The sequence below is a fragment of the Mustela putorius genome, unplaced genomic scaffold, assembly GCF_011764305.1.
Source record: "Mustela putorius furo isolate JIRA1106 unplaced genomic scaffold, ASM1176430v1.1 tig00003834_pilon_pilon_pilon, whole genome shotgun sequence".
Lineage (NCBI taxonomy): Eukaryota > Metazoa > Chordata > Mammalia > Carnivora > Mustelidae > Mustela > Mustela putorius.
The window spans coordinates 73951937-73964842 of record NW_025421987.1 but is presented as its reverse complement, the minus strand read 5'-3'; the positions used below and the strand labels follow the sequence as shown (position 1 = coordinate 73964842).

Below are 12906 nucleotides of genomic sequence, written 5' to 3'. Positions count from 1 at the left end.
ATTTATTTCAAGGAGAAAAGACAAATTATAGAAGAAGATGTCAGGTATTAATAGATGGAGGGTAGTAATGTAATCCATTAGTGTTAACATCTCTATTATTTCAAAAATCCATTAGTTATGTAGGTAAATCAAAAACTGTCAGATTTAGGCCAGTTTCTAAACTGCAGCTACTGTCCTTCAAGTATGGTAATTGCATAAGCCTGAGAAGCAGAATTTCATCCATTTAAAACAAATGAACCATGATGAAAGATGTCAGGTGTAACATTTTATAATTTAAGTTGCAATTTTGGGTTTTAAACTTTATACTGTATCTTTCAATGGGAGGCATTTTTTTAATCACTGGTTTCTAGTGCTGAATCCTAAAGTACTCAGATAGCAGAGTAAATATGAACAGTAAGGGAAAGAAAAATAATGTTCTAGTTTTCATTTAAAGCCCTCTATCAGTGGTTTATTGCAGAGCCCTGAGGGCCCAAACTGTTAGAAGTTAATCAGTTTATTCCTTGCTTACTGTTTCACTTCCTATTTTTTTACTCATATTTGTACTTTACACTTGGTTGCAATAATAGTTGCATAGTTATAATCAGTAATAAGCAAGTTCCAAAACTCAGCTGTTAACCAGAAAGAAGATTACATATATATTTTCAATCTATTTTTTTGAGTCAGAATGGGTCTTATAGTACTCAAATTTCATTAACGCAGCTTAGAACATAGATTTAGTATATGTTCCTCCAAAAATGTATACACTTTTTGCATTTTACAGAATGTTCATACTTTGAAGTGATGTGTTCTTATAAGGATTTAGGGGCCAAAAATGGTTCTTAACATTGGCATATCATTATTGGGAAACTATATATATATTTGGTTTTATACCCTGCAACCTAAAAATATTAACTCCTATGTTACTTCACATTTTTATAGTGTTGTAAAAGTAACCAGTTCTTCTTATAAATTAGATGTGTTCAACCCAATTGGCTTCTTAAATTAATGACTCTGATTTCCACTATGAACTATGCCCGTGCTTAATTACCATGGATTGTTAATTTAAATTCTAACTAAATTGTCACTTTAGTTTTATTAGATATGTCACTTGTCACTATAGTTTTATTAGATATGCCTGTATTTCTAATACTTTAGAGGGTACTGTATCATGGGGAAATTCTTGCCTTTATCGGTAGGCTATCAAGGGCCTAAGTGTATGTACGTTACCCAGTGTGTGTGCAGTGTGTGTCAGAATGCCTTCAGAGCTGCTGGATATAGATGATGCAAATTCAGATGTTGCAAATTGCACAATACTGAGGATGCAAACCTAAAAAAGTAAAAAGGTCATACAAGACGTGCGGGTAAATGAGATAAGAGTTTCTTGGAGGAGTACTCATTCTGAACTGTATGTTGGTGAGGGAACAAGTGACTGGACAGGGAGAGGAAGAAGGACATTTAGGTGTGGGCAGATTCATACAGGCTAAAACCTTATCACTACACAGAACTGTAGGAGAAAATATTAGTTGTTTTTTTTTTTTTTTAAGATTTTATTTATTTATTTATTTATTTGAGAGCGAGAGAGAGCGAGAGAGAGAGAGAGAGAGAGTGAGCACATGAGCAGGGGAAGGGGCAGAAGGAGAAGCAGACTCCCTGATAAGCAAGGAGCCTGATGTGGGGCTTGATCTCTGGACCCTGAGATCATGACTTGAGCCGAAGGCAGAGACTTAACCCACTGAGCCACCCAGGTGCCCCAGGAGTTTGGGTTTTTTAATACTACCAGCTGTTACACATTGTCTTTTTGATAGTTAATATTAATAAAAAATGTTATGTGTATAGCATGTTAAAAATTTATCAGGCTCTTCTGATTTAATTTGACCCTCACAACAGTCTTGTCTATCTTCTTTTAAGACCAGGGTCTCAAATTAGATTGATGTTAATTTTGTGCTGTTGTTAAAACTCGGGGATTTTTGGATGTTAGAGAAACTGACTTCCAAAGGAGTCATTTCACAAACAGACATTAATGATGTAATTGTGGATTAAGAGTATGAATCAATATATTTGTTGTTGAAGATAAAGAAATGTTTTTCTATTTAATGGTTTTTAATAAAGAAAAATTCTATTAAATTGCTCCAGAAACATTTAGGGGATATTTACTATAATTTACTGCATCAGAGTTTCATGTCACTACTATTTCAACTAATTGAAGTATAATAAAAACAAACCAAAAACTCTAATCTTGTAACATGAATCCAGCAAAAACTATGCTCAGTGACAAATGTTTGAAAATGTTCAGAGGTATAAGATCATCAGACACTTTCAGTAAGGAGGTTACCATTTCAGCGTTTTGGCTCTAATGAATCGGCTACTGACACTGTCTCCTGGTATGACAAGTTACAGGAATGAAAGGGAGATAGATTTTTATTTTTGATATTTGTACCTTAAAATACACTTGCGTGTCACCTTCTTGTATTCTCATTAAATAGTTTCTTATACTTGTTGGTATAGGAAAGTTTGTAATGCGCGGGAAGGAAAAAGAGAAAGAAAATCCTCACCGACTTCCAGAAGCTCTCATTCCTCCCTGTGTTTTCCCCCTTGACAGCAACAGGGAGTGAGAATTTTTGTGATGCTTTACAAAGAGGTGGAGCTTGCTCTTGGGATCAACAGTGAATACAGCAAGAGAACTTTGATGCGTCTACACCCCAACATAAAGGTATTAGGTTCATCCTTCTAACAGTACTTCTTCTCTGTGATTCTGTAGTTTTTCAGATGTGTTTTGCTTGGAGTAGTGTTATCTGTAGAGTTCTCTAATGGATAGTTTGAATAAATAGCATCGTATCCTTTTTAGAAATAAAATACTCTGCTTTCTTGTACATCTGCAATTGATGGAGTCAGCAGAGTTCACATTTCCGACCCTGATCATTTAGCCAAGAACACACCTTTTAGAATTGTTTCAGGGTTCAGAAGCTCTGTCAAAGTCCCGTGTTCCTCATTAAGATTGTCCTGGAACCTCTTACATGTGATCTCCTTGTGACACCCCTTCAGTGCTGGTAGCAACAGAGAGCTCCTCTAGGATTTAAGAAGCTTTTTCTTAATAGCAACTTCTATAAAAAACTAATAAAGTAAGTAAATACAGGAAGCAGCTTTAAAAAAAAAGCTATTCAATATTTACCGAAGATTTAAAGCCTATCTGTAGTTATTCCTCAGTCTTTGAGATCTAGCAAAGCAATGAATTAATAAATCTCCAGCAGGCTTAAAATACATAACAATTATATATTTAATTTGGTTCCAAAAAAGGTGTCCCATGTAAATAGTAATCAAAAGAGAGCAGGGATGGCTATACTAATAGCAGATGAAAATGACTTGAAGTAGAAAAAGCTTATAGTAGACAAGGAAGGATGTCCTATATTAATAAAAGTTTCAGTGCAGCAATTATAACATGTACCTACCTAGTAATGACCATCAAAATAGGTAAGGCAAATATTGATAGAATTGAAGACAGAATTGACAGCTCTACAATAATAGTTGGACACTTTCCTATCCTACTCCCAATAATGTTGAGATTCCACATACAGTGGAATATATTTCAGTCTCAAAAAGGGAGGGAATTCTGACATATGCTAAAATATAGATGAACCTTGGGGACATTATTCTACACGAAATAAGCCAGTCACAAAGAGGCAAATATTTATGATTCTATTGATACATATGTAAGTCAAAGTCATAGAGACAGAGAGTAGAATGGTGTTTCCCAGGGGTTTCAGGAAGGAGGGAATGGGGGAGTTATGGTTCAATGGGTATAGAGTTTCAGTTTTGCAAAATGAAGAGTTCTGGAGATAGTGGGGATGACTGAACAAAATGAATGTACTTACTGCCACTGTACTGTACATTGAAAAATGGTCAATATGGTAATTTTATGTTATGTATATTTTACCACACACAAAAGAAGTAGGTTACTAAAAAAATAAGTAGTCTCCAAAGTTTTTGGAATGTTTCTACTTAAAGATACACAAAAATACGTCAGTCTGGGATCATTTAGAAAGAATTCTGTTTGAAAGCAGGAGGTTAATAACGTCGCAAAATATCTTTCAAATCAAGAGCTGTCGAAGTATGTATATTCCTGTATCCATATGCTTGCCATTTTACCTCAATGGCTGCCAAAATGTCAATATACCTATTAAAAATTTTGTCAGAGATAGATGTTGCTTAAACACTTTCAGAGTTTTTTAAATAATAGCAGGTATAACGGAACTCTATAACATAGAAAAAAGAAACAGCTATTGTGTTGAGCTGACTTTTACTGAACCATGTGGCCAAATTTCTAGCTAAATGGCAGCAAAATGTGGTATGGGGTGGGACTGGTTGAGAGGCTTAAAAAGTCACTAGGAGTCTTCTTCTAAATATTGAGAATGAAATTAGAACTTTGGTGTCTACATAGAACATTTTGGTATTTGAGTTATAGAAAATGCTATTCAGGGGAGCATGCCAAAAATAACAAGTCAGGAAACAACAGATGTTGACAAAGATGCAGATAAAGGGGACCCTCTTACACTGTTGTGGGATGCAAACTGGGGCAGCCATTGGAACACAGTATGGAGGTTCCCCAAAGAGTTAAAAATAGAACTACCCTGTGACCCAGCAACTGCACTACTAGGTGTTTATCCAAAGGATACAAAAATAGTGATCTGAAGGAGCACATGCACCCCAATGTTTATAGCAGCAGTGTTCACAATAGCCAAACTATGGAAAGAACCCAAATTTCTGTCGACTGATGAATAGATATAGAATAACACACACACACACACACACACACACGAAGGAATATTACTCAGCCATCAAAAAGAATGAAGTCTTGCCATTTGCAATGACGGGGATGGAACTAGAGGGTATTATGCTAAGCAAAATAAGTCAGAAAGACAAATACCATAGGATTTCATTCATATGGGATTTAAGAAACAAAACAGGTGAACACAGGAAGGGAAAAAAAGGATAAAAATAAAGAGGGAGGCAAACCATAAGAGTCTCTTAACTCTAAGGAACAAACTGGGGGTTGCTGGAGGAGAGGTGGGGGGGAATGGGGTAAATGGGGTGATGGGCATTAAGGAGGGCGCTTGTTGTAATGCGCCTTGGGTGTTAATAGCAAGTGATGAATCACGAAATTCTACCCCTGAAACTGATACTACATTATGTGTTAACTAACTTGAATTTTAAAAAACTCTTGGAAGAAAATGAAAGAGAGAAAGAAAGAAAGGAAGGGAGGGAGAAAGAAAGGAAGAAAAAAAGCATTATTCAGGGGAGAAAACAGATCTATGTTATTTTACCATGAAGGAAAAGTGCATTACATGTGGGTTTTTCTTTTCCCTCCCAAGGTGATGAGACACCCAGATCATGTGTCATCCACTGTATATCTGTGGGCTCATCATGAGAAACTTGTTATCATTGACCAGTCAGTGGCCTTTGTGGGTGGGATCGACCTGGCCTATGGCAGATGGGATGACAACGAACACAGACTCACGGACGTGGGCAGTGTGAAGCGTGTCACTGGAGGACCATCTCTGGGTTCCCTCACAGTAAGTAAATTTCACCTTTATGGAACTGCATAAACGGGACACGATTTATACAAGTAAGCATCATTAGCATGACTGACTGGTTCAGTGAGGAGTGGCCTTTTCTGGATGGACAGATCTGGTTTGAAATACCACCCAGCAAGTCTGTAACCTTGCATCTCTTAATCTCAGTCTCTTCCCTTGTAAGAGAGAAGAGATCCAATAGTGCATTTGCTAGCTCACAGTCAGCATCTTTGTTTCACATTTAAACGATTCATTTCCTATTTGGAAGAAAAATTCATAATCAAAAATACGCATCAGTTGGGCTTTAAGTTAAATAAGCAGTCTTATTACAAATGCCAAGGCTTTTGAAATCTTCCTTCTTAAAGACATGCAAATAGAGGCAAGGTCAGTCTGGAGTCACAGGAGGGACTTCTTTCTGAATATGGGAAGTTAATAACTTCTCAAAGTACCTTTCAAACCAAGAGCTGCCAAAACATCCATCTGCCTATAACCATATGCAGCACTTACTGTTTCAACTCGAACCATTGCCAAAATATCAATACACTTATTAAAAATTTTGATGGGCTCCATCTTATTTTACTGCTGGATATCATGGCAACTTTTCTGGAAAAAAAAAAAAAAAAGAGAGAGAGAGAGATTTAGTGAATAAGTAGCCAGGAAAACAATTGGCAGAAAAAGCACTACTTAACATTTATCAGAGGCAGAAGTTCAGACGCTCAACAGTGAATATAACTTGTGTAATTAATTGTGTTTGAGATACAAAGGTTAGCTGGTATGAAATTTCAAGAATTCGGTCTACTGAAGGAGGAACTACTATGGCACGCCAGGTCTCTCTTGGCGAGTGTTGAAACAGCCCGGAAGAATTCTCCACTGCCCGGGGGCTGACCTCACCCACTACTGTGTGTCTGATAGAGAGCCTCCCTCTGGTGTGAACTTGACACCTCAGCAGGAATGACGGGATCATGTGGCCCCGAATGTTACACAGTGTCTTTTTTTTCCCCCCAATAATTTTCTCAGGCTGAAACAACAGAGTCCATGGAATCCTTGAGCCTCAAAGATAAAAATAAATCTAGTAAAAATCCGCCCACCCTGAAGAGTGTTGATGATATGGATTCAAAACTGAAAGGAATAGGAAAGTCCAGAAAGTTCTCTAAATTTAGCCTCTACAGGCAGCTGTACAAGCACCACCTGCACAACACGGACAGCATCAGCAGCGTTGACAGCGCCTCCAGTAAGTCTTGGTCTTTGCTACAATGTGTCTTGATGACAATTTGTCCTTCCACAGCTGGATATGGTGTACCAGTCTTTAAAACCTGTCTCTCCGGAATGGAGTCATAGGGGCTCTGTCATCCTGTTTATTCAGTATCCTTGCCATTTTGTGGCTTTGTTGGCCTCACTTGAGAACCGATTGATTGTTTAATTCACAGAAGGAGTCATAACAACCACAATTCATATTTCTAATGGTAGCCAAATGACTCGGTGTTTCTAAAAAAACGCCAAGTTATAAAGAAAAAGGAAAAGTATTAGGCGTCCTTCACTTTTCAGAGAAGAAATCTCCTTTCTCTTCCTATCCAGAAATATGTGAAGCTTTTATCTTCAGACATTAGATTTCCTACATCTGGTCAATGGGCTCTTCCTTTCCCATCTGCCTTAAATTTCGGCAGTTTTCTGTTGCACAGAATTTGTGACTGATTTTATAGCCTTGTCTCATTTTAAAAATGACGGAGCCTGCGTTTTGGTTTAGAAAACTTGATGTATATATATTTCTTTGTAAAAAAGAAAAAAAAAAGAAATTTTGGCTTTCTCCAGGTTATTGTAATCACTGTAGAAGTCGTCAGAATTTAATCCATGGTTTAAAACCCCACCTGAAACTCTTTCGCTCTTCCAGTAAGTCTGAGCAGGGGCTCGCTAGACCTGACGTGGGTAAGTGATGTGTGAGGCGGCTGAACGTCCTCCGGCGTCCGCTTTCGCTGCATGAGCAGAGCGTGTGTGTTTCTGGACTGGCTTTCTGTTTGCACTGCATCCACACCACACGTGTTACTAGAAATTGTAATCTGATAAGCTTTTGCAAGAATGAAGTATTTGAATAAGTTAATCAGGGCCCAAAATACGGAGGTGGGGATGAAGAGAGATTTGGCAACAGATCACATAAAGGGATAAGTTACAATGGTGACCACAGTAAAATCATAAACCGGTTTATTGTGTGCTGACTGCCTATGATGCCGCTGAGCACTGGTGGTACTTGGTAGTACTAGCGTTATCGCCCTTTTCACAGACGAGGAAACTCAGGGTCAGGGATGATAAGCAGCTTGCACAATGGTGTTCCAGTTTATCAGCCTCCCAGAGCTCATAATTCAGATTTGTGATTTAGCAAAAATGCAGATTACTGCATTCCAAGCATGTGGCTAAAGTCCAAGGTCATGGTTCTTGTGTGCTATTGAGAAGACTGAAGTAGAGCCCAGTTTCTGTGGCTGGGTACTTGTGGACCCTGGAGTTTCTCAGGGGCTCTGAGAGGAATTCTGAGGAGGTGGGCCCTGGACCCTCCCAGTGCTATGGGTACTTGCTTCAAGCAGAGAAATTCTGCTTCCGTATATATGGTGAAGTTCCATGAGAATTCGTGTTGGGGGAAAAAAAAAATAAGGGTCTGCTATTAAAGTAGTTTAAAGAGCACAACTCTACATTTAAACTGTGTAATGACTTAAACTTACATTGTCTCGTAGGACTTGAAACCCGAATTAAACGTAGAGTCACTCTTCATGAGAAACTGAAACTAATACTTGAGTTAATAACTTCCTTTCCTAAGGCTATAAAGTGCTAGTTTCTTTGCAGTGTCAGTTTCACTTGGGCACAAAAGACCTTGATGGGGCATTTGGGTGGCATGGTTGGTTAAGTGTCTCACTGTTGCTTTCAGCTCAGATCATGATCTCTGTGGTCATGGGATCAAGCCCCACATTGAGCCCGGGGTAGCTCAATAGTGTGTGTAGTGATCGTTTAAGAATTTTTGTTCTGCTGGGACATTGGGTGGCTCAGTCCTTAAGTGTCTGTCTTTGGCTCCAGGTCATGATCCCAGGATCCCTGCTCAGTGGGAGTCTGCTTCTCCCTCTGCCTCTGCTGCTCCCCCTGCTTGTGCTCTCTCTCTCTGTCAAGTAAATAAATAAAATCTTTAAAAAAAACAAAACAAAAACCAAAACCTGTGCTCTTCAAATACTGATTGCCTACTGACTACTGAGAGCTACACCAAGCGGTGAAAGAACACTGTCCAGCCCTGAGGGGTTTACCACCTGATGGGGAGCTTCCTTACTTCTTACAGGATCCTGACACCGAGTCAGAGGCCCCAGGGCATGTGGCCACTGATGGTTCTACAGCGCCTCCAGTGGCTGCCTCCCCCTACGGGGATCTGGGAGGTATCCGTAGGGCAGGTACCAGCTCACATAGCTCTGGAAGGACGTGAAGCTGAAGCGGAGAGGGAGGGGAGATCATTTCAGACCGAAGGAATAGTGTGCCAGCTGCACGAACATGTAACAGACTACGCCTGTCAAAATCCTATGAGAAATGTGGTGTGCCTGGCTTTGGGAAGAAAAGGCTCAGAAAGGCAGGTTGGCACCCGTTTGGGAAGAGCCTTCTGTGCACATGCAGCTTTTAGGATTCGACTCCCTATAGGCAGCAGGTGGTCTTAAAATGCTTTTAAGCCAGCAGTCTGCAGTTTAGAAAGACAGTGCTGGGACGTGTGGTGGCAGGGGAAGGTGGGTGTTGGGGGCGGGGAGAGTCCGGTAGTCTCACTGATGCGTGCTACCATGTATTCATTCAACAAATTGTTTTACATCCAGTGTCTTGTTTGTTTTGTGCCTCTTGTGTGCTGCGCTGCATTTGTGATTTGTAGCTCGGGTTGTCTTCCTGCTCAGTTGTCTTTGTGGTCAGCATGCCCCATGAATGTACAAACTGTTTAAGACAAAGTATTCACCCTGAAGTCAAATGGTCCCAGCAGAGCTCTTTGTGAAACATTGTAGCGGATGGCTGCTTTTGCGCCTATGTGATCGTAAATTCTGTGTGTTGTTGTGATATTTTTTAATGGATGTCATTTATGATGTTGGGAATGTAGAATGTTAGAGCCCAAAGATTTTAGGTGCCATCTAGGCCAAATTCTTCCTTTTATGTGTAAAGAATTTCTGACCCCAGAAAATGAATCTCAGTGTCACCGAGCTTGACAATTCCAGGGCTGGAACAGGGACTGCCTGCGAATTTGAGGATTTTGCTTTTGAGATGCGCAAGACAAGAATTACCTATTGGGTGTGCACCATATTGGTTGCCGAGGGCCAAGGGCGTGATTTCTCCATGGCCTCTGCCTTTCATGTTTCTCGGCCTGACCTGGCTTTACTGCTTTTTCATCGACGCTCCCAGTGAGTTCTTTATTCACAGTTAATGCTGTGGTCCATTCTTTGGTCATTTGGTAGATGCAGAGAAGAATGTTGAATTTCATTGTCCAGAAATGAGCCTGGTTACAGGCCTGCCTACCCACTGATGACAGACTTGTGTGCAGTGTGAAACCCTGCCAGCCCACAGCCTCAGACTGGAGAAATACATGCTGCCCTAGTTCTGAGCCTTAAGAGAACAGTCCAGAAGTCCCTAGGTGTTTAATGAGCGAGAGGGGAGCCTCCCCCACCCCTCTTCAGGGCCCACCTGAACACAGTCTCTGCTGCCTTCCAGACACCAGCTCCATCCGCAGTTTGCAGACAGGCATGGGAGAGCTGCACGGGGAAACCAGGTTCTGGCATGGAAAGGACTACTGCAATTTTGTCTTCAAAGACTGGGTTCAACTGGATAAACCTTTTGCTGGTGAGTGCCACGATAGCAGGTGACTGCTTATATTTTGTCTTTTACTCGTCAGCATCTGAGCAAGTACGCATTGTGGGATAGAGTGCCCTTTGTTCTGCTTTGTTTTGTTTTGAACATTTGGTAAAACTTCGGAGACTATGGTTCGGTCGTACACCGAAGGACTTTTCCTTGTAGTTACAATAAGAAAAGAGCATGAGATGTAGCTTACTGTGTGAAACCTCCAGGTTTCATCTAGGCATATTTTGGGGGTAACAATCTATAATTCTGCAAGAGCTGGTGTCCTCCCTTTGATCATCTCTTTTTCTGCGTATCATCTTCATCTTCCAGCATGAAAACGGCACATTTTCAGATTATCACTGTGCTGGTGGATTGAAGAGAAACTAGAGATGGGGCTGTATACATAGCCTGAGGTTATTTCAGCACAGAAATATAATATCAAGTCCACAACCTTAGATCATTTACACCAACTCACACCTTGCCTGGCTTAGTGATTATCTCCTACGAAGTGAAATGGACACATCCTGTGGGAGGTCCGTGGGGGCCTGTGCTCTTCAGTGTGTATCTATGTTTTCCTTGGCTATAGAGGTGTTGTCCCACCCAAGCCCAGTGTGAGAGGCACAGTGAATGTTACCATGTTTGCTTTGCCGTATCATGGTCGGGTTGGTGCTGGAATCAGAGGGCTCCATCCCCAGCCCAGCAGTTAATGACGATCCATGCCTGGGGCCCCTGGGCAGATTTCATTGACAGATACTCCACGCCCCGGATGCCTTGGCATGACATTGGCTCTGCAGTCCATGGAAAGGCGGCTCGGGACGTGGCCCGTCACTTCATCCAGCGCTGGAACTTCACGAAGGTATGTGGATTGTTTTATCATGATTCTGTCCACATAAAGAGAGAGAGCCTGGAAGAGGAGAAACTTCTAGAGGATTGGCAAGAAGATGCTGTGATAGCCCATCCGCTCTCGAGTGCCTGCTTGCCAGAGCACAGGGAGATAGATGGCACTTTTGGGGCCTGTTGTGATCCTTTTCACATTTTGGGTACTCAGTGTTGTTGATCAAGCATCTGGTTTGGGCTGGTGGGTCAGCTGGAAGGCTGTTGTAGGGGGGCAGGGACCTTGTTTAGATGGGAGAGCTCGAGCTTTGAAGTCCTTCCTGTCCTGGCATTACGCTGGGTTCCTACTGGGCCAGGCCTCTGGGAGGCGTCTCTGAGTGAGGGGAGCAGTGTGCGAAGATAGGGCCAGTTCCCTTTTCTTCAGACTGTGTTTTATGCCTTCATTACATACAGGAAGAACTTAAGTACCTACCTTCCAGGTGTCATTAAGGTTCCCTCTCATTTACTATAAATTATGACAAGGCATTAGTCTCCTTGATAATTTGGGAAGAAATTGTTTTACCAACAACAGAGAATCTCATCTGATCTTTCATTTACGTAAGCTTTTATTTACACAAACCTTACAACTTTTTAGAAATAATGGAAATATTTTTTAAAGACTTTTTAATTTATTTTAGAGAGTGGTGGGGGAGGGCCAAAGGGAGAGGGAGAGAGATTCTCAAGCAGAGTCCCCACTGATCATGGAGTCTGAGAAATAATGGAAATATTTTCAACAAAAGTTAAGGGAGCATGAATGAATAAATGAAGGAGTATTACTTTTTAACCTACTAGTATCTGTGGTTGGTGTTGGGATTTCCGATGCCTTTATAAAGACTCTATTGCTGGTAGGATAAATTGGTAAACCCCGAAAGCTTTTAAAAAACTATACAAGCTTTAACTCAGAAAATCTTTTTTGGGTATTTAAATTAAAGTAATCTGGGGATGCCTGGGTGATTCATTGGTTAAGCATCTGCCTTTGATGCAGATCATGATTCCAGGGTCCTGGGATTGAGTCCCACGTTGGGCTCCCTGGTCAGTGGGGAGTCTGCTTCTCCCTCTGCCTGCTGCTCACCCTGCTTATGCTGTCTCTCTCTCTCTGGCAAATAAAGAAATGAAATCTAAAAAAAAGAAATCTGATAGGTAATTTATTTTGATATTTCTTCTAATCTGAAAAAATAGGAAAAACTGAAATGCACATTAATAGGAATTTAGTTAACAAACTATCATTCTGTGTCATTTTCTTAGGAAGTTTTAAAATTAGGATATATGGTGCTATATTGCTATGACAAGATATCTACAACATAGTAAGAAATCAGTTACAAAACAAATACCATTTTTGCCATTATATAACTCTATAACTCTAGATTACATATAAGCTTTCTTTAAAAATATGAAAAGAATCAATGAAACAAGATGGGATTGGGAGGGAGACAAACCATAAGTGACTCTTAATCTCACAAAACAAACTGAGGGTTGGTTGGGAGAAGGGGGTGGGATTATGGACATTGGGGAGGGTATGTGCTTTGGTGAGTGCTGTGAAGTGTGTAAACCTGGCGATTCATAGACCTGTACCCCTGGGGATAAAAATATATGTTTATAAAAAATTAAAAATTAAAAAAAATAAATTAAAAAAAGAAATATGAAAAGATACATGCCC

At 40.4% G+C, this 12906-nt stretch overlaps 1 protein-coding gene across 7 annotated transcripts in view; it reads left to right on the top strand.

The window, feature by feature from the left end:
• Nucleotides 1-12906, top strand: part of PLD1 (phospholipase D1) — a 199349-nt gene that overhangs the window by 127380 nt on the left and 59063 nt on the right. For 6 of the 7 annotated variants that reach the window (XR_006609154.1, XM_004756582.3, XM_004756580.3 and 3 more), the window contains 6 exons: nucleotides 2579-2689; nucleotides 5346-5546; nucleotides 6564-6777; nucleotides 7356-7469; nucleotides 10251-10379; nucleotides 11114-11232. Coding sequence is in view for 6 of the 7 variants with exons in the window: in XM_004756582.3 (XP_004756639.1) it covers nucleotides 2579-2689; nucleotides 5346-5546; nucleotides 6564-6777; nucleotides 7356-7469; nucleotides 10251-10379; nucleotides 11114-11232 (888 nt within the window). In the remaining variant the exon portion in view is untranslated. The remainder of the gene's footprint in view (nucleotides 1-2578; nucleotides 2690-5345; nucleotides 5547-6563; nucleotides 6778-7355; nucleotides 7470-10250; nucleotides 10380-11113; nucleotides 11233-12906) is intronic. The other variant, XM_045088626.1, reaches the window with a different exon arrangement.